This window comes from Lagenorhynchus albirostris, chromosome 19, assembly GCF_949774975.1.
Source record: "Lagenorhynchus albirostris chromosome 19, mLagAlb1.1, whole genome shotgun sequence".
NCBI lineage: Eukaryota > Metazoa > Chordata > Mammalia > Artiodactyla > Delphinidae > Lagenorhynchus > Lagenorhynchus albirostris.
This window is the reverse complement of record NC_083113.1, coordinates 6,456,593-6,478,910: the sequence shown is the minus strand read 5'-3', so window position 1 is coordinate 6,478,910 and position 22,318 is coordinate 6,456,593. Positions and strand designations below refer to the sequence as shown.

The 22,318-nt window shown below is 40.6% G+C and overlaps 2 protein-coding genes across 3 annotated transcripts in view; one reads left to right on the top strand and one right to left on the bottom strand.

The window, feature by feature from the left end:
• Positions 1-22,318, top strand: part of LOC132509835 (zinc finger protein 525-like) — a 293,110-nt gene that overhangs the window by 26,748 nt on the left and 244,044 nt on the right. The window lies entirely within an intron of this gene.
• The window catches only part of LOC132509785 (zinc finger protein 160-like), a 186,542-nt gene continuing 167,440 nt past the window's right edge, over positions 3,217-22,318 (bottom strand). The window contains exon 3 of the mRNA XM_060131247.1: positions 3,217-5,622. Within this exon, the coding sequence (XP_059987230.1) occupies positions 4,214-5,622 (1,409 nt within the window). The 3' untranslated portion in view covers positions 3,217-4,213. The remainder of the gene's footprint in view (positions 5,623-22,318) is intronic.

Genomic DNA, 22,318 nt, shown 5'->3' with positions numbered 1-22,318 from the left:
AACTCGGGAGGAGAATGGATGCACTGCCTGAGAAATGAGAAGTATTTAACAAAGACTTTGAAAATCTAAACAACAACTGAACAGAATGGGATAATACAGTAACTGAAATGAAAAATGCACTAGGAAGAATCAATAACAGGCTAAATGAGGCAAAAGAATGGATCAGTGAGCTGGAAGACAGAGTAGTGGAAATCACCACTGAAGAAAAAAAAGAATAAAAGAAGGACGACATTTGAAGAGACTTCTGGGGCAACAACAAGTGCACTAATATTTGTATTATACAGGTCCCAGAAGGAGAAGAAGAGAGGAAGCGCCTTAGAAAATATTTGCAGCGATAATAGCTGAAAACCGCCCTAACCTGGGAAAGGAAACAGTCACCCAAGTTCAGGAAGTGGCGAGAGTCCCATATCCATATGAAGACTCATAGAAAGCAGAAACCAAACATCTATCATAGATACACATTCAAAAAGCACATGAAAAGATGCTCAACATCATGTGCTTTCCCACTCTGTACAGCTCCTTGGAGCACCTCTTTATTCCCTAGGTGGGATGCTGCCCAGTGTATCAATCATTCAATAAAGCCAATTAGATCTTTAAATTTATTTAAATTTGATTCAATTTTTGCACACTAATGGAAGGAAGTCAGTCTGAAATGCACTGCTATGGGATTTGCATTATAGCCATCTGAATATTCTGGAATAGAGTGTAGAGAGTACAAATTATGAGTATGTAACCCCCAAACTGTATGTTGTTTCATTCCATATTGGAAAGAAATTGTTATAGATTCTTTCAAACCTGAGAGCCTAACGGTGCATTTTACCTGCTGTTATAAAGCACCGACATGAGATAAAACTGTGTTGACGGAATAAACATGATTCATCCAGGGTTATGACAAAAGTGATTATATTTTATTAATTAAAACAGGAGACCCATGATACATTCAGAATGTAATTCTATGAATACAACAGTAGCAAATGATAATGGCAGCAGTTAAATGTGAATCATACACACACACATATTATTCTGGTTCTGATTAAATTTGATGCTCAAAATAATTGCTCTCTCTTCAATTTCCAAAAATAAGACTTTTTTTTTCTTTTTTTTTGCGGTACGTGGGCCTCTCACTGTTGTGGCCTCTCCCGTTGTGGAGCACAGGCTCCGGACACGCAGGCTCAGCGGCCATGGCTCACGGGCCCAGCCGCTCCGCGGCATGTGGGATCCTCCCGGACGGGTCACGAACCCGTGTCCCCTGCATCAGCAGGCGGACTCTCAACCACCGCGCCACCAGGGAAGCCCCAAGACTAACTTTTTTTTAATCATACATACAACAGTTATTGCCATCCAATGGAGAAAGTGACCAACTTTTCCTGTGCATTGTTCCTACCACATAATCAGTCCCTAATAACCTGTCAGTCTCCTCCCATGAAAAGCCCAGTGCCTAATGTCTTGCCTGCTCTTGTCCAGGTCAGTTGGTAGAGCACTCTGTCCTGTAACCCACTGTGAACAGAAGGGCGCCCTGAACATAATAAGCATGATGATTCATGTCCTAGTTTTACACTATTCTCTGCCCCTCCCTGACACTAATTCACACACTATTAAATTTGACAATTCAGGATTCATGTCTTTCCAGGGAACATGGATGTGAATGAACCACACCTAATGAAGCTGGCCCCCTCATCTTACTGATTCCTTCCCGGAGACCATCATGAAAGGCCTGTAATGAATGCATGAAATCAACATATTAGCAAGGCCAAGCTCTTAGGGCTCACCACACAACAGGCCAATAAACTGAGAGACTAGTTGTTGGAGCAAGCAACAGTGGCTTTATTCAGAAAGCCCAGACCCAGAAGATGGTGGACTGCTGTCCCAAAGAATCATCTTCCCTGAGTTAGAATTCGGGCTTCTTTCATACTAAAAGAGGAGGGAGTAAACTCTTAGTTCCAATCAGGTTCTTGAGGGGATGTCTTAATTTCTTCTTTCTTGAATCCATTCACAGGGGAGCCTGGACAGGAGGTTTCCCACAAGGTAAACAAAGGTATTTTAGTTTAATGCACATTACACGGGAATCAGGTTTCCCAAAGATAGCCCATTATGTATAATTTAAGCTTATAAGCAACATCCCTTTAGTGATTCACTTGTAGCCAAAGCAATAGAATACAAATGTTAAAGTAAAAGGAAAGAGACAGACTTGTTCTTCCCTGTTACTTCAAACTTTAGGTTGAAAAGCATAAATAGTAAGTAGCCTTTTCAAGAAAACTCAAATACTTAAATTTTAATATACTGAAGATAATCAGCTATTTTCACATATGTCCTTTTTCCTCTCATATACACACCATGTCAGAAGTTTTAACATGTTGTGAGTTGTAATGATTCTGCAGTATGTAATATCTCAGGTTAACCTTAGAGAACTAAAGATTTATTTATTCCTAGTATGCCTTCTCTGATGGTCTGTCGTAAGAGTGGCTCAAAAAATTCACCAAATTCATTATATTTGTAAGGACTGTCCCAAATATTAGTTCTTCGGTAAACCCCAAGGATGTACTGTTTCATGAAGCTTTTCCGTGTATACTTTGTAACCTGTAAGAATTCTGTCATTACACTAAAGGTGTGGATACTTGATGTAAAAATTTACAACATTCATTACATCAGAAAGCTTTCTCACCAGCGTAAATCCTCTATTTCAGTTTTGATCTTCAAGTACAGTCCTCAGGACACATATTGCTTTGTGTGGTTTCTCTCAAAACTGTGTACTCTGAAGCTTAGTGCACTGTGAGGCCTGGAGAAAGCCTCTATTCATACATTTCCACAGCTTCTCTTCAATATGAATTTTCTGCAATTGCCAAGTACTTGAACTCAAGGTAAAGGTTTTGCCTCAACCAGTGAATTTGGGAGGTACGGCGCCAGTATGCTCCTATCTTGTGACTTCTGGGTAAGATCCTTGCCACATACATTTCTGCGGGTTTTACTCAGGATAAATATTCTGATATCGGGCTTCCCTGGTGGTGCAGTGGTTGAGAGTCTGCCTGCTGATGCAGGGGACGCGGGTTCGTGCCCCGGTCCGGGAAGATCCCACATGCCACGGAGCGGCTGGGCCCGTGAGCCATGGCCGCTGAGCCTGCGTGTCCGGAGCCTGTGCTCCGCAACAGGAGAGGCCACAACAGTGAGAGGCCCACGTACCGCAAAAAAAAAAAAAAAAAAAAATTCTGATATCTAGCGATGAGTGAGCAATAGTTTAACTTTTGACATATTCGTTGCATTTTAAAACATGAAGTATTTGGTGATCACTGAGTTTAAGGCACAATCTAAAAGCATTCAAAATTTAGTACATTTGTAACATTCTGAAGAGTGCAGATTACCTGAATATTGGTGAGATGTAAGCTGTGAGAATAGGTTTTTCACATTCATGGCATTGGTGAGGAATCTTCCTAGATTGAATTCATTTTCTAAAGGCCTGACTATACTAAATACATTTATCTGGCTTCTATCCAGCATGAATTTTCTCGTGAAGCCTAAGATGTGAAGGCCTCCTAAAGCACTGCCACCTTCGTTGTATTTTTTTTTAAAGATTTACTTATTATTTATTTATCTTTGGCGTGTTGGGTCTTAGTTGCGGCACGCAGGATCCTCGTTGAGGCATGCAGGATCTTTCACTGTAGTGCGCAGGCTTCTCTCTAGTTGTGGCGTGCAGGTTTTCTCTTCTCTAGTTGTGGCGCACAGGCTCCAGGGTGCATGGGCTCTGTAGTTGTGGTGCGTGGGTTCCAGAGTGCACGGGCTCTGTAGTTTGCAGCATGTGGGCTCTAGTTGAGACACGCAAGCTCAGTAGTTGTGGCGCGCAGGCTTAGTAGCCCCACGGCACGCGGGATCTTAATTCTCCGACCAGGGATCAAACCCATGTCCCCTGCATTGTAAGGCAGATTCTTTACCACTGGACCACCAAGGAAGTCCCCTTCATTATATTTTTAAGTGCTCTAACCTGTATGGATCCTCTGATGGTTAAGTCTGGCTTGAAAGCACACTGAAGACTTTGCCACACTCACTACATTTGTGAGGTTTCTCTCTAGTATGAATTCTCTGATGGTAAGGGAGGCTCAGGGCACAAAAGCTTTGCCACACTGATATCTGTATGATTTCTCCATAGTATGAATTCTCTGAACAACGGTTAGGTGTGAATTTTGAAGCCCTTCCCACATATATCACACTTACATAGTTTCTCTCAGGTATGGGTTTTCTGATGTGTAGCGAGGGTTGAGACCTGAGTAAAGGCTTTCCCACACTCAAAACATTTGAAAGGTTTCTCTATATGTACTCTCCGATGACTTGTAAGGTGTGAATTTCGACTGAAGACCTTGCCACACTCATTACATTTGAAAGGTTTCTCTCCAGTATGAATTCTCCAATGAAGTCGAACATGTGATTTTTGACTAAAGACCTTTCCACACTCATCACATTTGTAAGGTTTCTCACCAGTATGAATTCTCTTATGACTTAAAAGGACTGCCTTCTCACTAAAGGCCTTGCCACACTCACTGCATTTGTAAGGTTTCTCTCCAGTATGAAATCTCTTATGACTTATGAAATGTGAATTCTGACTAAAGAGCTTCCCACACTCATTACATTTATAAGGTTTCTCTCCAGTATGAATCCTCCGATGACCAGCAAGGTGTGCATTTCGGCTAAAAACTTTGCCACATGTATCACATTTATATAATTTCTTTCCTGTGTGAATTTTCTGATGTCTACTGAGGTTTGAGCTGTCAGTAAAGGTTTTACCACACTCATTACACTGGTAACTTCTCTTTCCAGCATGAATATTCTGATGACGTACAAGGTATGAATTTTGACCAAAGATTTTACCACATACATCACATTTATGCAAGTTTGCTCCTGGGTGGATTATCTGATGTCTGGCAAGGGTGGAGCCATTGTTAAAGGTTTTGCCACATGCCTGACATTTGTAACATTTCTCTCCAGGATGAATTTTACGATGACATGCAAGCTGTGAACTTCGACCAAAGAATTTGTCACATATGTCACATTTATGTAATCTCTCTCCTGTGTGGATGGTCTGATGTTTAATGAGGTGTGAGCCCTTAAGAAAGGCTTTCCCACACTCATTACATTTGCAAGGTCTTTCCCTGTGTGCTTTAAGGTTTTGCGTCATCACTGAAGGATGCACAAAATCATTCCTATATATATTAGAAACATTGGTTTGGACACTAGGAGGAATTCTTTGAAGTGGTGAAAATGAGAAACAATTGTTGACAGACCTCTCAACTACATCACATTCAGAAATTATCCCATCAGTCTGAAATATCTGCAGTTTATCCTGAAAGTTTAATCCAAGCCTATTTCCACAGGGCTTCATTCCTGCACCCCCTCTACCATGTCGATCTCTTCCATCAGTGAGATTTTTGTTGCAGATTACAGGCATTCCTTTGTAATTTCTTTCATCGTCTCTCCACTGACACTCAAAGTCATACATATTTTTCTGAATTTCCCAGAGGTGAAAATGTTTGATTTTACAGCTTTCAGGTCTTCCCAACATTGGTGTTTGGAATACTTCTCCTTTATCACTGTTCACTTTGGGTTGTAATTGCTTGATCACATGTATAGGGGAGATATCTACAAGATATAAAGAACCATAGGTATCCCATTCACAATAATTCCAAGATATATGTCTCATGTTGAATATATGATATTACAACAGATGTAATACTTATACCAAAGATAGGTATGAAATGCCCCAACCATGACCTTAAATTTTTGGAAACACTAAAGGAATAGAATTCTTTACTTAAGAAAGCGTGACAACATAAATCCAAATATACTTTAAGGTAGCCTAGTTTTTTTTATTTATTTTTTTCGCGGTACGCGGGCCTCTCACTGTTGTGGCCTCTCCCATTGCAGAGCACAGGCTCCGGACGCGCAGGCTCAGCGGCCGTGGCTTACGGGCCCAGCCGCTCCGCGGCATGTGGGATCCTCCCAGACCGGGGCACGAACCTGGGTCCCCTGAATCGGCAGGCGGACTCTCAACCACTGCGCCACCAGGGAAGCCCTAGCCTAGTTTTAAACACCATATGACAAAAACACTCACACTAGACAAACTTATGTCGGCTCTCAAAGAAAGAGTATTCTTCTACTATCATCTCTAAGAACATACCAACCAACAGTAAACATACTGCTGTCTCATAATTGAGGAGAAAAATATACTATTGATGTATTCTGTATACTTACTGTACATAAATTAATTTTTAAAAATAGACAATGTATTGTACCGGGAAATAATCCAAAACAAAACTTATCCAATTAATAATATAATTGGCTGTTTAGAACTGTAAAACAAATATAACAGAGAAAATGAAGAATTTGATAAAACAATTTGTAAGAAACAATATATTTTTCTAAATCTTTGCTATAGAACTATGTACACCCCCCAAAAAAGGCATTTTACATTAACAAGTAGTATGTGTCAGTTGTATTGCATAATACATGCTAAAAGACCATCATCTGTAAATGACATTTACAATTTAAGACATAAAATATCCTCCAGTTATCTAATGGCCAGTAACAGAGCAATCCCTACCTATGTGGTATCCTTAATTATCTGGTTTAATGGCTCCAAAATACTAGAAACAAAAAGTGAGCACTTTGTATATTTATTGACTAGGGTGAGACACAATGTTGTTGGGAAAAAATGCAAATGAGAACCATATAAGATATAATGCAGATAAAGTCATATCATAAACAACATGAATTTTATTAGCAGAAATCAGAAGAAAAAACCAGGAAAAAGCCATCTAAAGACAAATGAGTTTCTTCTGTACATACGTGCAGTTACAAAGAAACCGAATCAACCCTCCAGTAGAGTAGGGGACCATAATTTTCGAAAGTTAAGTTGCCTTAAATCTGAGTTTTCCTGCTAAGTCTGATTAACCTATCGAAAATTTTATTCTGTTTCTTCTTCCACACATGTTCATCTCAAGATTGAGGAGTACCAAAGAAAACGGGGGACTGAAACTGAACAGGAATCTGCAGGGCCTTCCTGGTTACAAAAGCCTTTCCGAGTCTCCCATTTCCTGTTTGTTAAAAAAAAAAAGGCTTGGGCTTCCCTGGTGGCGCAGTGGTTGAGAGTCCGCCTGCCGATGCAGGGTACATGGGTTCGTGCCCCGGTCCGGGAGGATCCCACGTGCTGCGGAGCGGCTGGGCCCGTGAGCCATGGCCACTGAGCCTGCGCGTCCGGAGCCTGTGCTCCGCAACGGGAGAGGCCACAGCAGTGAGAGGCACACGTACCACAAATAAAAAAAAAAAAAAATAGGCTTTAGTCTCCTAGACCATTCCTGAGTTCAGAAAGTCAGATTCAAGCAGTTACTAATTAGGGGATTGAGAGAATACAGAAACAAAGGAAAAGCAAGTCCAATTTAATCACTTCCATGATTGGTAGCTTAAGTTGGTACCTTGATTTATGAACCCAAACTGTGGCTTCAACCAGTTACCCCAAGAGGACTTAAAAATTGATGACACCAGAGGGTCCACTGAGAATTGAAATTCTTAACCAGCCACATTTGGCTCTAAGTAATAAAATGCCTGAACTATTGCTTTTCCTGTCTCCTAGAAGGAAGTTAAGGGATCACAAGACTCTGATTTAGGAACTGCTTTGCAGAAACATACAGACTAATCAGAAAGGAAGCCACAACTTGATTCTCAAAAGTCTGCAGCTGAGATCTTATAGGAAAGCTGGGATTACAGACACTCCCCTCCCCTCTCTCCCTTACCCTTTAAAAATCTTGCACCCTGGCCAGCCAGGAAGATGGATTTGAGGCAAGGCCAGGTCTCCCAAGTTTCTGGTTGGCACCTCCTCAACTAATACACATTTCTCTGCTTCTAACTCCAATGAGGAACGGGCATATGAATTTGTATTCAACATCATGTGTGATGTACGTTCTTTATCAAGAAAAGGGAGAAGACTATGCTGAAAAGTATCCTGCAATGGAGCAGTTACACAAAGCTATCATCATACTCAATGGTGAAAGAATGAAAGCTCTTCCTTTAAGATCAGGAACAAGACAAGGATACCTGCTCTCAATATTTCTAAAAGCCTATTACTGGAAGTCCCAGGAAGAACACAGAGGCAAAAAATTGGGTAACAGATATCCCAATAGCAAAAGGGAGTGAAATCATCTCTACAGAACTGACATGATCTAATATGTAGAAAACCGTGAATATTCCGCAGAAAAGACCTGCTAAAATTTTTAGAGCTCTAAAAAAATGACAAGATATAAAATCAACATGCAAAATTCAGTTGGGCTCATAAACATTAAAAATGAACAACCAAAAAAGAAAATGAGAAAAATATTCCAGTTACAAGAAAATCAAAAAAAAAAAAAAGTTAGATGCAACATTATACAAGAAGGTAAAGATATGTATATTGCAAACTAAAGACTGCTGAAAATTTTAGAAAAGACAAAAATAAATGCAAAGACATCCCAAATTCATGGATTGGAAGTCAATGTTGTCATGATGTCAATACTACCCAAAGTGATCATTATATTCAAATCATTCCCTCGTGAAATCCCAGTAGTGTTTTCCTGAAGAAACAGATAAATCCATCCTGTGATTCATATGGAGTCTCAGGAAAAAACAAATAGCAAAAACAATCTTGAAAAGAACAAACTTGTTGTATCACACTTCTTTATTTCAAAACTTATTCCACAGATACACTAATCAAAACAGTGTGGTACTGGCATACAGACAGACTGCTGGAATAGAACAGAAGACTTCCAAAAAAAAACTCTTGAGGGATAGCGGCTAAGATGGCAGAGAAGGACCCTAAGCTCCCCTCCTTTCACAAGCACACCAAAATCACAACTGACTGAAGAGCAACCACTGAACTAGAACCTACCAGAAAAGATCTTCAACAGCTAATGAAGGAACCACAACTGGACAGAAGGAGGGGCAGATTGGCCATATAATCAAATCGCATGCCCCCTGGGTGGGCAGCCCACAAACAGGAGAATAATTATATTACAGAGGTTCTCCCACAGGAGTGAGAGTTCTGAGCTCCACGTAAGGCAGCTCAGCCCAGGAGTCCAGCCCCAGGAAACAGAGTCCTCAGAGCATTTGGCTTAGAAGGCCAGCGGGACTTGACTGCAGCTCCACAGGATTGGGGGAAATTGAGACTTCACTCTTAAAGGGCGCACAAAAGAATCTCACATGCACTGGGACAAAGGGCAAAAGCAGTAATATCATAGGAGCATGGACCAGAGCCACCTGCTGGTCTTAGAGGATCTCCGGGGAGGCAGGAGGCAACTGTAGCATGGTCAGGAGACATAGACACTGGTGGTGGACATATCAGGGAACATTCATCTGCATGAGCTCTCCTGGAGGCTGACATCTTGGCACCAAGACCTGGCCCCATCCAAAACCCTGCAGGCTCCAGTGCTGTGACTCCTCACCTCAGACCAAACAACACACTGGGCAGGGGCACAGTCCCACCCATTAGCAGACAGGCTGTCTAAAGACTTCCTGAGCCCCAGCTACTTCCCATGCCCCTAGACACCAGTGGGCCCTACCCACCAGAGGCAAAGACCCAGCACCACCCACCAGAGAGCAGGCACTTGCCCCTCCCACAAGGAAGTCTGCACAAGCCTCTAGACCAGCTTCACTCACCAGGGGGCAGACACGAGAAGCAAGAAAACTATAGTCTCTGCAGCCTATAGACCAAATCTGCAAATGCAGGCCACATACTACCTGAGGACCAGATAGCCCCTGGTCCATAGGTGACGAAAGGGGAGTGCACTGCCTGAATGCATAGGACGTCTCCTACAGAGGGCCACTTCTCCAAGGTTGAGAAATGTAACTAACCTACCACATACATAAAATACAAATGGCAATTTAGACAAAATGAGGCGACAGAAAAAAAAAAAAAAATGAGGCGACAGAGGAATATGTTTCAGATAAAGGAACAAAATAGAAGCCCAGAAGAAGAACCAAGTGTGGTGGAGACAGGCAAACTATTCAAGAAAGAGTTCAGAGGAATAATCGTAAAGATGATCAAAGAATTTGGTAGGAGAATGGATGCACAGTGTGAGAAATGAGAAGTTTTTAACAAAGACTTAGAAATTCTAAATAACAATGAAACAGAATTGAAGAATACAATAAATGAAATGAAAAATATGAGGAATTAATAATAGACGAAATGAGGCAGAATAATGGCCCAGTGAGCTGGAAAACAGAGTAGGGGAAATCACTGCCACCAAAGAGAAAAAAAGAAAAGAATAAAAAGAAATGAGATCAGTTTCAGAGACCTCTGGGACAAGAGTAAGTATGCTAATATTCACAATACAGGGTTCCCAGAAGGAGAAGAGAGAAAGGGCCTGAGAAAATATTTGAAGAGATAATAGCTGAAAACTTCTCTAACCTGGGAAAGGAAACACCAAGAGACATTCTGATTAAAACAACAAAAATTAAAGACAGAAAATTACAAGCAACAAGGGAAAGCAATAAAAAACACACAAGAGAACTGCCATAAGACTATCACATGATTTTTCATCAGAAACTCTGCAAGCCAGAAGGCACTGGCACAATATGCTTAAAGTGATGAAAGAGAAAAACCTGCAACCAAGAGTAGTCAAACCAGCAAAGTTCTCCTTCAGATTGATGGAGAAATCAAAAGATTCATAGACAAGAAAAAGCTAAAAGAATTCAACACCACCAAACCAAATTTACAACAAATGCTAAAAGAACTTCTCTAGTGGGAAAAGACCACAACAAGACTTTCTTGACTACAAACAAGAAAATCACAAAATGGAAAAGCTCACTGGTAAAGGCAAACATGTAATAAAGGCAGAAAATCATCCACACACAAAGCTAGTACGTAGGTTAAAAAACAAAAGTAGTAAACCCATCTGTATCCACAATGAGCAGTTAAGGGATATACAAAACAACTGGATGTAAAATATAATCTCAAAAACAGTAATCATGCAGAGAGGAGACTACAAATGCAGGGTATCTAAAACGCATTTGAGATTAGCAACTTCAAACAAGCACATAAACATACGTACTAGTATACAAAAACCTCATGGTAACTGAGAAACAAAAATCTCTAATACATATACATATAAAAAAGAAAAAGAAATCCAACCATAACACTAATGATACTCATCAAACCACAAGAAAAGAGAACAAAAGAAGAAAGGGGGACAAAAAGACCTACAAAAACAAATCCAAAACAATTAATGAAATGGCAATAGAAACATACATATCAATAATTATCTTAAATGTAAATGAACTAAATGCTGCAACCAAAAGATACAGACTGGATGAATGGATACAAACATAGGACCTGTACATATGCTGCCTGCAAGAGACTCACTTCAGATGCAGAGACATACAGACTGAAAGTGAAGGGATGGTAAAAAGTATTCCATGCAACTGGAAATCAAACAGACAAAACGGACCTGAAAAAGAAAAAAGACTGTTAAAAGAGACAAGGCCACGAGAAAATGATCACAGGATCAATCCAAAAAGACATAACAATTCCAAATATATATCCACCCCAACTAAGGAGCACCTCAATATATAAGGCAAATGTTAACAGACATAAAAGGAGAAATGGACAGCAACACAATAATAGTGGGGGACTTTAACACCCACTTATATCAATGGGAAGATCATCCAGACAGAAAATCCATCAGCAAACACAAGCCTTAACTGACACATTAGAGCAGATGGACTTAATTGATATTTATAGAGCATTCCACCTGAAAGCAGCAGAATACACATTCTTTTCAAGTGCACATGGGGCATTCTACAAGACAGACCACATGCTGGATCACAAAGCAATCCTCGGTAAATGTAAGAAAACTGGAATCATATCAAGCATCTTTTCCGACCACAATGCTATGAAGCTAGAAATCAACTAAAAAAAAAAAACCAAAAACCAAAAAAGCTGCAAAAAACACAAAGATGTGGAAGCTAAAGAATATGCTACTACACAACCAGTGGATCACTGAAGAAATCAAAGAGGAAATTAAAAAAAGAAAACCCTAGAGACAAATGAAAATGAAAACTGTGACCCAAAACCTATGGGACACAGTAAAAACAGTTCTAAGAGTGAAGTTTATAGCAAAACAAGCTAAACTTAGGATTCAAGAACAATCTCAAACAACCTCAAATAAACAACCTAACTTTATGCCTAAAGGAACTAGAAAAAGAACAAAACCCCAAAGAGAGATATAAAGATCAGAGCAGAAATAAATGAAATAGAGACCAAAAAAAAGAAAAGAAAAGATCTATGAAACTAAAACCTGGTTCTTTGAAAAGATAAAGAACATTGATAGAGAAGTCTCAGAAAATGGCAGAGGAATAAGATGTGGAGATCACCTTCCTCCCCACAGATACATCAAAAACACATCTACATGTGGAACAACTCCTACAGAACACTGGCAGAAGACCTCAGACTTCCAAAAAAGGCAAAAAGTCTCCATGTAACTGGGTAAGGCAAAAGAAAAAAGGAAAAAACAAAAAGAGACAAAGGCAACAGGACAGGACTCACGCCTCTGCGAGGGCACTGTGAAGAAGGAAATGTTCTGCACACTAGGAAGCCCCCTCACTGGCAGAGACAAGGGGGACCTTTGGAGCCTCAGAGGAGAACGCGGCAACAGGGGTGCGGAGAGCAAAGCAGAGAGAATCCCGCACAGAGGATCAGTGTCAACCAGCACTCCCCAGCCTGAGATGCTTGCCTGCCTGCCGGGGCGAGTGGGGGCTGGGTGCTGGGGTTCGGGCTTCAGAGGTCAGACCCCAGGGAGAGAGGATTGGGGGTTAGCTGTGAGAAGACAGCCTGATGGAGTCCGGAAAGCAACCTGGGCCTGCCAGATAGACAAAGGACCATTGTTGCAGGGTGCACGAGGAGAGGGGCACACCCGCCCTAGGAGCCTCTTTCTCCACGCACTCACAGACAGCAGGGCACAGCCTACACAAGCTCTAGGGCCTGGCGAGAGCTGTGCCTGCTATCTTGAACCCCAGAGGTGGGCGTGACGGCTACTGCTGCCACCGCAGGTCCCGTGAGCAAGCCCAGGTCACTGCCCACACCTTCCCGGGAGCCAGTGCAGCCCGCCACTGCCAACGGTCCAGCGATCTGGGACCAACTTCCTGGGGAGGGCGAACAGCACACCTCAGGCTGTTAAAAATTCCCACAGGCTGTTAAAAATTCCCACTGGTCTCTGCTGCCAAAGGCACTCCCCGCACATCCCAACTGTGAATGCTGTGTCCTTCCCGCTCCCTGGCCTGGGTGAGCAAGTGAGCCCTAACCAGCCACTGCTTTCACTCCCCCTTGCCTGGGTGGGGATGAGACTCCTGAGGGTGGCCAAAATGCAGAGGCAAAGCCAAGACTAAAGCTGAACTCTTGGGGCAGTGCAACCAAAGAAGAGAAAGGGAAATTTCTCCATGCAGCCACAGGAGCAGCAGATTACATCCCGCAATCGGCTTGGTAAACCCCCCATCTGTGCAATATCTGAATAGACAACGAGTGTTTCCACAATTGAGGCTGTGGACTCTGGGGCAAGTACTCGTACGAGTTGGGTCAGGTCAGAGCATAAGCTGGCCCCACAGTGCCCACAGCAGGTGCAGAGACCTACCGAGAGTTCGATTTCTGCTTTTGATTTGCTTTTAGTTTGGGTAGTTTAGTTTTTAGTGTTTGTTTTCATTTTGGGGTTCGTTTGTTTGGTTGCTCTCTTCTTTTTTGTTATCTCTCTCTCATGCGGTTTGTTTTTTTGTCTTTGGGGTTTTGTTTGTTCGTTTTCTTTTTTGTTTGTTTTCATTTGTGTGTTTCTTTGTGTGTGTCTGTTTTCCTTCTTTCTTTTTTTCCTTTTCTTCCACACCGTGCAGTTGCATACTCTTGGTGCTCTGAACAGGGGTTGGGCCTGAGCCTCTGAGGTGGGAGAGCCTAGTCCAGGATGCTGGACGACCAGAGAACTCTCAGCCTCAGGGAATATTAATTGGCAAGAGCTCTTCCACAGGACTCCATCTCAACACCAAGACCTGGCTCCACCCAACGGCAAGCAAGCTCCGGTGCTGGAGGCCTCATGCCAAATAACTAGCAAGACAGGAACACAGGCCCACCCATCCGCAGACAGGCTGCCTAAAGTCATACTAAGCTCAGAAACACCACAAAAAGAGCCACTGGACGTGGCCCTGCCAATCAGAGGGACAAGATCCAGCAGCACCCACCAGAACGGAGACACCAGTCCCCCCACCAGGGAGCCTACACAAGCCACTGGACCAACCTCACCCACTGTGGGCAGACACCAGAAGTAAGAGGAACTACGACCCTGCAGCCTGCGGATAGGAGACCCCAAACACAGTAAATTAAACAAAATGAGAAGACAAAGGAATATGCTGCAGATGAAGGAGCAGGGTATAAACCCACAAGACCAAACAAATGAAGAGAATATAGGCAGTCTACCTGAAAAAGAATTCAGAGTAATCATAGTAAAGATGATCTAAAATCTCAGCAATAGGGCTTCCCTGGTGGCGCAAGTGGTTGGGAGTCCGCCTGTCAATGCAGGGGACATGGGTTCAAGCCCTGGTCCCAGAGGATCCCACATATCGCAGAGCAACTGAGTCCGTGCGCCGCAACTACTGAGCCTGTGCTCTAGAGCCCACGATCCACAACTACTGAGCCCATGCGCTGCATCTACTGAAGCCCACGTGCTCTAGAGCCCATGCTCTGCAACAAAAGAAGCCACCACAGTGAGAAGCCCGCGCACCACAACGAAGAGTAGCCCCCACTCACTGAAACTAGAGAAAGCCCACGCACAGCAACAAAGACCCAACACAGCCAAAACTAACAAATAAATAAATTTATATAAAAAAATAATAAAATCTCAGAAATAGAATAAAACACAAGAAATGTTTAACAAGGACATAGAAGAACAAACCAACAGTGATGAGCAACACAACAAGTGCAATTAAAAAAACTCTAGTAGGGGGCTTCCCTGGTGGCACAGTGGTTGAGAGTCCGCCTGCTCATGCAGGGGACACGGGTTCGTGCCCCGGTCTGGGAAGATCCCACATGCTGCGGAGCGGCTAGGCTCGTGAGCCATGGCCGCTGAGCCTGCGCGTCTGGAGCCTGTGCTCCGCAACGGGAGAGGCCACAACAGTGAGAGGCCCACGTACCAAAAAAAAAAAAAAAAAAAAACTCTAGTAGGAATCAACAACAGAATAACTGAGGCAGAAGAATGGATAAGTGACCTGGAAGATAGAATGGTGGAAATAACTGCCATGGAGCAGAATAAAGAAAAAAGAATGAAAAGAACTGAGGACAGTCTCAGAGACCTCGGGGACAATGTTCGAATTACAGGTGTCCCAGGAGAAGAAGAGAAAGAGGAAGAGTCTGAGAAAATATTTGAAGAGATTATAGGCGAAAACTTCCCTAAACATGGGAAAGGAAATAGCCAATCAAGTCCAGGAAGTGCAGAGAGTCCCATACAGAATAAACCAAAGAAGAAACACGCCAAAACACATATTAATCAAACTATCAAAAATTAAATACAAAGAAAAACTATTAAAAGCAACAAGGGAAAAGCAACAAATAACATACAAGGGAATCCCCATAAGATTACCAGATGATCTTTCAGCAGAAACTGCAGGCCAGAAGGGAGTGGCAGGACTTATTTAAAGTGATGAAAGGGAAACACCTACAACCAAGATTATCCTACCCAGCAAGGATCTCATTCAGATTCCACGGAGAAATCAAAAGCTTTACAGATAAGCAAAGGCTAAGAGAATTCAGCATCACCAAACCAGCTCTACAGAAAATGCTAAAGGAACTTCTCTAAGCAGGAAACACAAAAGAAGAAAAAGACCTACAAAAACAAACCCAAAACAATTAAGAACATGGTAATAGGAACATACATATCAATAATTACCCTAAATGTGAACGGGTTAAATGCTCCAACCAAAAGACAGACTGGCTGAATGGATACAAAAACAAAACCTGTATATATGCTGTCTACAAAACATCCACTTCAAACCTAGGGACACATACAGACTGAAAGTGAGGGGATGGAAAAAGATGTTCCATACAAACGGGAATCAAAAGAAAGCTGGAGTAACAATACTGATATCAGATAAAATAGACTTTAAAATAAAGACTGTTACAAGAGATAAGGAAGGACACTACATAAAGATCAAGGGATCAATGCAAGGAAACATACAATTGTAAATATTTATGCACCCAACATAAGAGCACCTCAATACATAAGGCAAATGCTAACAGCCACAAAAGGGAAAATCGATAGTAACACAATAGTGGGGAACTTTAACACCCCACTTACACCAATGGACAGATCATCCAGACAGAAAATAAACAAGGAAACACAAGCTTTAAATGGCACAATAGACCGGATAGATTTAATTGATATTTATAGAACATTCCACCTGAAAGGAGAAGGATACACTTTCTTCTCAAGTGCATATGGAACATTCTCCAGGAGAGATCACATCTTGGGTAACAAATCAAGCCCTGGTAAATTTAAGAAAACTGAAATCATATCAAGCATCTTTTCCAACCACAACTCTATGAGATTAGAAATCAATTACAGGGGAAAAGAACTGTAAAAAATATGTAACACATGAAGGCTAAACACTACACTACTAAATAACCAAAAGATCAGTAAAGAAATCAAAGAGAAAATCAAAAAATACCAAGAGACAAATAACAATGAAAACACGATGATCCAAAACATACGGGATGCAGCAAAAGCAGTTCTAAGAAGGAAGTTTACAGCAATACAATCCTACCTGAGGAAACAAGAAAAACCTCAAATATACAATCTAAACAGCCAAAGGAACTAGAGAAAGATGAACCAAAAAAACCCAGTTAGTAGAAAGAAATCAATCATAAAGATAAAAGCAGAAATAAATGAAACAGAAACAATAGCAAAGATCAATAAAACTAAAAGCTGGTTCTTTGAGAAGATAAAATTGATGAACCTTTAGCCAGGCTCATCAAGAAAAAGAGGGAGAGGACTCAAATCAATGAAATTAGAAATGAAAAAGGAAAAGTTATAAAGAGCACTGCAGAAATACAAAGGATCATAAGAGACTACTATAAGCAACTATAGGCCAATAAAATGGACAACCTGGAAGAAATGGACAAATTTTTTAAAAGGTATAACCTTCTAAGACTGAACCAGGAAGAAACAAAGAATATGAACAGACCAATCACAAGTAATGAAATTGATACTGTGATTAAAAATCTTCCAGAACAAAAGTCCAGGACCAGATGGCTTCACAGGTGAATTCTACAAAACACTTAGAGAAGAGCTAACATCCATCCTCAAACTCTTCCAAAAAGCTGAAGAGGAAGGAACTCTTCCAAACTCATTCTGTGAGGCCACCGTCACCGATACCCAAACCAGACAAAGATATCCCGAAAAAAAAATTACAGACCAATATTACTGATGAATATAGACACAAAAATCCTCAACAAACTACTAGCAAACAGAATCCAACAACACATTAAAAGAATCATACACCACAATCAAGTGGGATTTACCCCAGAGATGCAAGGATTCTTCAATATACGCAAATCAACCAATGGGATACACCATATTAACAAACTGAATGAAAACCATATGATCATTTGAATAGATGCAGAAAAAGCTTTTAACAAAATTCCACACCCATTTATGATAAAAACTCTCCAGAAAGTGGGCACAGATGGAACCTACCTCAACATGATAAAGGCCATGTATGACACACAGCTAACATCATTCTCAATGTTGAAAAACTGAAAGCATTTCCTTGAAGATCAGAACAAGACAAGGAGGTCCACTCTCATAACTACTATTCAATACAGTTTTGGAAGTCCTAGCCACAGAAATCAGAAAAGAAAAAGAAACAAAAGGAATATAAAATTGGAAAAGAAGAAGTAAAATTGTTTGCAGATGAGATGACACTATACGTAGAAAATCCTAAAGATGCCACCAGAAAACTACTAGAGCTAATCAATGAATTTGGTAAAGTTGCAGGATACAAAATTAATGCACAGAAATCTCTTGCACTCCTATACATGAACAACTAAAGACCAGAAAGAGAAATTAAGGAAACAATACCATTCAACACTGTAACAAAAAAAGAATAAAATACCTAGGAATAAACCTACCCAAGGAGGTAAAAGACCTGTATTCAGAAAACTATAAAACACTGATGAGAGAAATCTAAGACGACACAAACAGATGGAGAGATATACCATGTTCTTGGATTTGAAGAATCAATACTGTGAAAATGACTATACTACCCAAAGCAATCTACAGATTCAATGCAACTCTTATCAAATTACCAGTGGCATTTTTCACAGAACTAGAACAAAAAAAATCTTAAAATCTATATAGAAACACAAAAGACCCCAAGTAGCCAAAGCAATCTTGAGGGAAAAAAAACAGAGCTGGAGGAATCAGGCTCCCTGACTTCAGACTATACTACAAAGTCACAGGCATCAATCAGAACAGTGTGGTACTTGCCCAAAAGCAGACACATACATCTGTGAAACAGAATAGAGAGACCCAAAATAAACCCATGTACATATGGCCAATTAATCTACAACAGAGGCAAGAATATACAATGGTGACAGTACCTTCAATAAGTGGTGCTGGGAAAACTGGACAGCTACATGTAGAAGAATGAAATTAGAAAACTCCCTAACAACATAAACAAAAATAAACTCAAAATGGATTAAAGACCTAAATGTAAGGCCACATACTATAAAACTCTTAAGAGGAAAACATAGAACACTCTTTGACATCAATCACAGCAAGATCTTTTCTGACCAACCCTCTAGAGTAATGGAAATAAAAACAAAAATAAACAAATTGGACCTAATTAAACTTAAAAGTTTCAGCACAACAAAGGAAACCATAAACAAGACAAAAAGACAACCCTCAGAATGGGAGAAAATAATTACAAACGAATTAATGGACCAAAGATTACTCTCCAAAATATACAAATAGTTCATGCAGCTCAATATCAAAAAAACAACCAACCCAATCAAAATATGGGCAGAAGACCTAAACAGACATTTCTCCAAAAAAGACATACAGAGGGCCAAGAGGCACATGAAAACATGCTCAACATCACTAATTATTAGAGAAATGCAAATCAAGACTACAATGAGGCATCAGCTCACACAAGTCAGAATGGCCATCATAAAAAAATTTACAAACAATAAATGCTAGAGAGGGTGTGGAGACAAGGGAACCCTCTCACACTGTTGGTGGGAATGTAAATTGATACAGCCACTATGGAGAACAGTATGGAGGTTCCTTAAAAAACTAAAAATAGAATTACCATAAGACCCAGCAATCCCACTACTGGGCATATACCCAGAGAAAACCATAACTCAAAGACACATTCACCCCAATGTTCATTGCAGCACTATTTAGAATAGCCAGGTCCTGGAAGCAACCTAAATGCCTATCGACAGACCAACAGATAAAGAAAATGTAGTACATATAAACAGTGGAATATTACTCAGCCATAAAAAGAATGAAATTGGGTCATTTGTAGAGAAGTGGTTGGCCTAGACACTGTCATACAGAGTGAAGTAAGCCAGAGAAAAACAAACATCGTATATTAACACATATAGGTGGAATCTAGAAAAATGATACAGATCAACCTGTTTGCAAGGCAGAAATATAGACAAAGACGTAGAGAACAAATGTATGGATACCAAGGGGCAGGGTCGGGTGGGATGAATTGGGAGATTGGGATTGTCATATATACGCTATTGATACTATGTATAAAATAGATAACTAATGAGAACCTACTGTATAGCACAGGGAACTCTACTCAGTGCTCTGTGGTGACCTAAATGGGAAGGAAATCCGAAAAAGAGAGGATATATGTATACGTAGAGTTGATTCACTTTGCTGTACAGTAGAAACGAACACAACATTGTAAAGCAACTATACTCCAATAAAAATTAATTTTAAAAAACCTAATAAGTGAAATGGTAATTACAGGGAAATTTGCTGCTTTAAATGCTTATATTGGAAAAGAAGAAAGTATCTTTTAACATGCTATTTTATACTAATATGTGTAAAATAGATAACTAATGAGAACCTGATGTACAGCACAGGGAACTCTACTTCACTTAGCTGTACAGTAGAAACAAACACATTGTAAAACCACTATACCCCAATAAAAAAAAAAAAGAATATTGAAAAACATTTAGCCAGAGTCATTAATAACAAAGGGAGAGGGCCCAAATCAATAAAATCAGAAATCAAAACAGATACGTTACAATGGACACCACAGAAATACAAAGAATCAAAAGAGACTTCTCCAAGAAACTATACTCCAATAAAATGGAAAACCTAGAAGAAATGGGTTAGAAAGGTACAATCTCCTAAGAATGAACCACAAAGAAATAGAAAATAGGAACAGACCAATCACAAGTACTGAAATTGAAACTGTGATTAAAAATCTTCCAAGAGGGCTTCCCTGGTGGCACAGTGGTTGAGAGTCCGCCTGCCGATGCAGGGGACACGGGTTCGTGCCCCGGTCCGGGAGGATGCCACATGCCGCGGAGCGGTCGGGCCCGTGAGCCATGGCCGCTGGGCCTGTGCGTCCGGAGCCTGTGCTCCGCGGTGGGAGAGGCCACAGCAGTGAGAGGCCCACATACCGCAAAAAAAAAAAAAAAAAAACTTCCAAGAAACAAAGGTCCAGGACCAGATGGCTTCACAGGTGAATTCTCCCATTCTAATATTCAGACAAGAGCTAACACTCATTCTTCTGAAACTATTACAAAAAATACTTTTGAAGAGGAAGGAACACTTCCAATGAACTCATTTTGTGAGGCCATAATAACCCTGACACCAAAGCCAGAAAAAGATACTCCAAAAAAAGAAAATTACAAGTCAATATCACATATATGCAAAAACCCACAACAAAATACTAGCAAACAGAATCCAACAATACATTAAAAGAATCATAAACCATGATCAAGTGGGATTTATTCCAGGGATGCAATATTTTCAATATCTGCAAGTCAATTAATATGATACACCACATTAACAAATTGAAGACTAAAAACCATATGATCATCTCAGTAGTTGCAGAAAAAGCCTCTCACAAAATTCAGCACTGATTTCTGATAAAAACGCTTCAGAAAGTAAGCACAGATGGAACCTACTTCAACATAATAAAGACCATATATGACAAACACACAACTAACATCATACTCAACAATGAAAAGGTGAAAGCATTTCCTCTAAGATCAGGAACAAGACAAGGATGTCCACTCTCACCACTTTTATTCAACATACATTTGGAAGTCCTAGCCACTGCAATCAGAAAACAAAAAGAAATAAAAGGAATCCAGATAGGAAAAGAAGTAAAACTATCACTGTATGCAGATGACACGATGCTACACGTAGAAAATCCTGAAGATGTCACCAGATAACTACTAGACCTCATCAATGAACAGGGTAAAGTTGCTGGATAAATATAAAAAATAAATATACAAAAATCTGTTGCATTTCTATATACTAACAACGAAATATCAGAAAGTGAAATTAAGGAAACAATCCCATTTACCATCTCATCACAAAAAATAACATTCCGAGGAATAAACCTACCTAAGGAAGCAAAATAACTGTACTTGTAAAACTATATGATGCTGGGCTTCCCTGGTGGCGCAGTGGTTGAGAGTCCGCCTGCAGATGCAGGGGACGCAGGTTCGTGCCCCGGTCTGGGAGGATCCCACATGCCGCAGAGCGGCTGGGCCCGTGAGCCATGGCCGCTGGGCCTGCGCGTCCGGAGCTTGTGCTCGACAGCGGGAGAGGCCACAGCGGTGTGAGGCCCACGTACCACAAAAAAAAACAATAAAAAACTATATGATGCTGATGAAAGATATCAAAGATGACACAAACAGATGAAAATATATACCATATTCTTGGATTGGAATAAGCAACATTGTTAAAATTACCATATTACCCAAGGCAATCTACATATTCAATGCAATCCTTATCAAATTAACAATGGCATTTTTCACAGAACGAGAACAAAACATTTTTTAAATTTGTATGAAAACCAAAAGACACCGAATATCTAAAACAATCTCGAGAAAGAAGAATGGAGCTGGAGGAATCACACTCCCTGACTTCAGACAATACTACAAACCTACAGTCATCAAGACGGTATGGTACTGGCAAAAAACAGAAACACAGATCAATGGAAAAGAATAGAAAGCCCAGAAATAAACCCACTCACTTATAGTCAATTATTCTATGACAAAGAAGGAAAGGATATACAATGG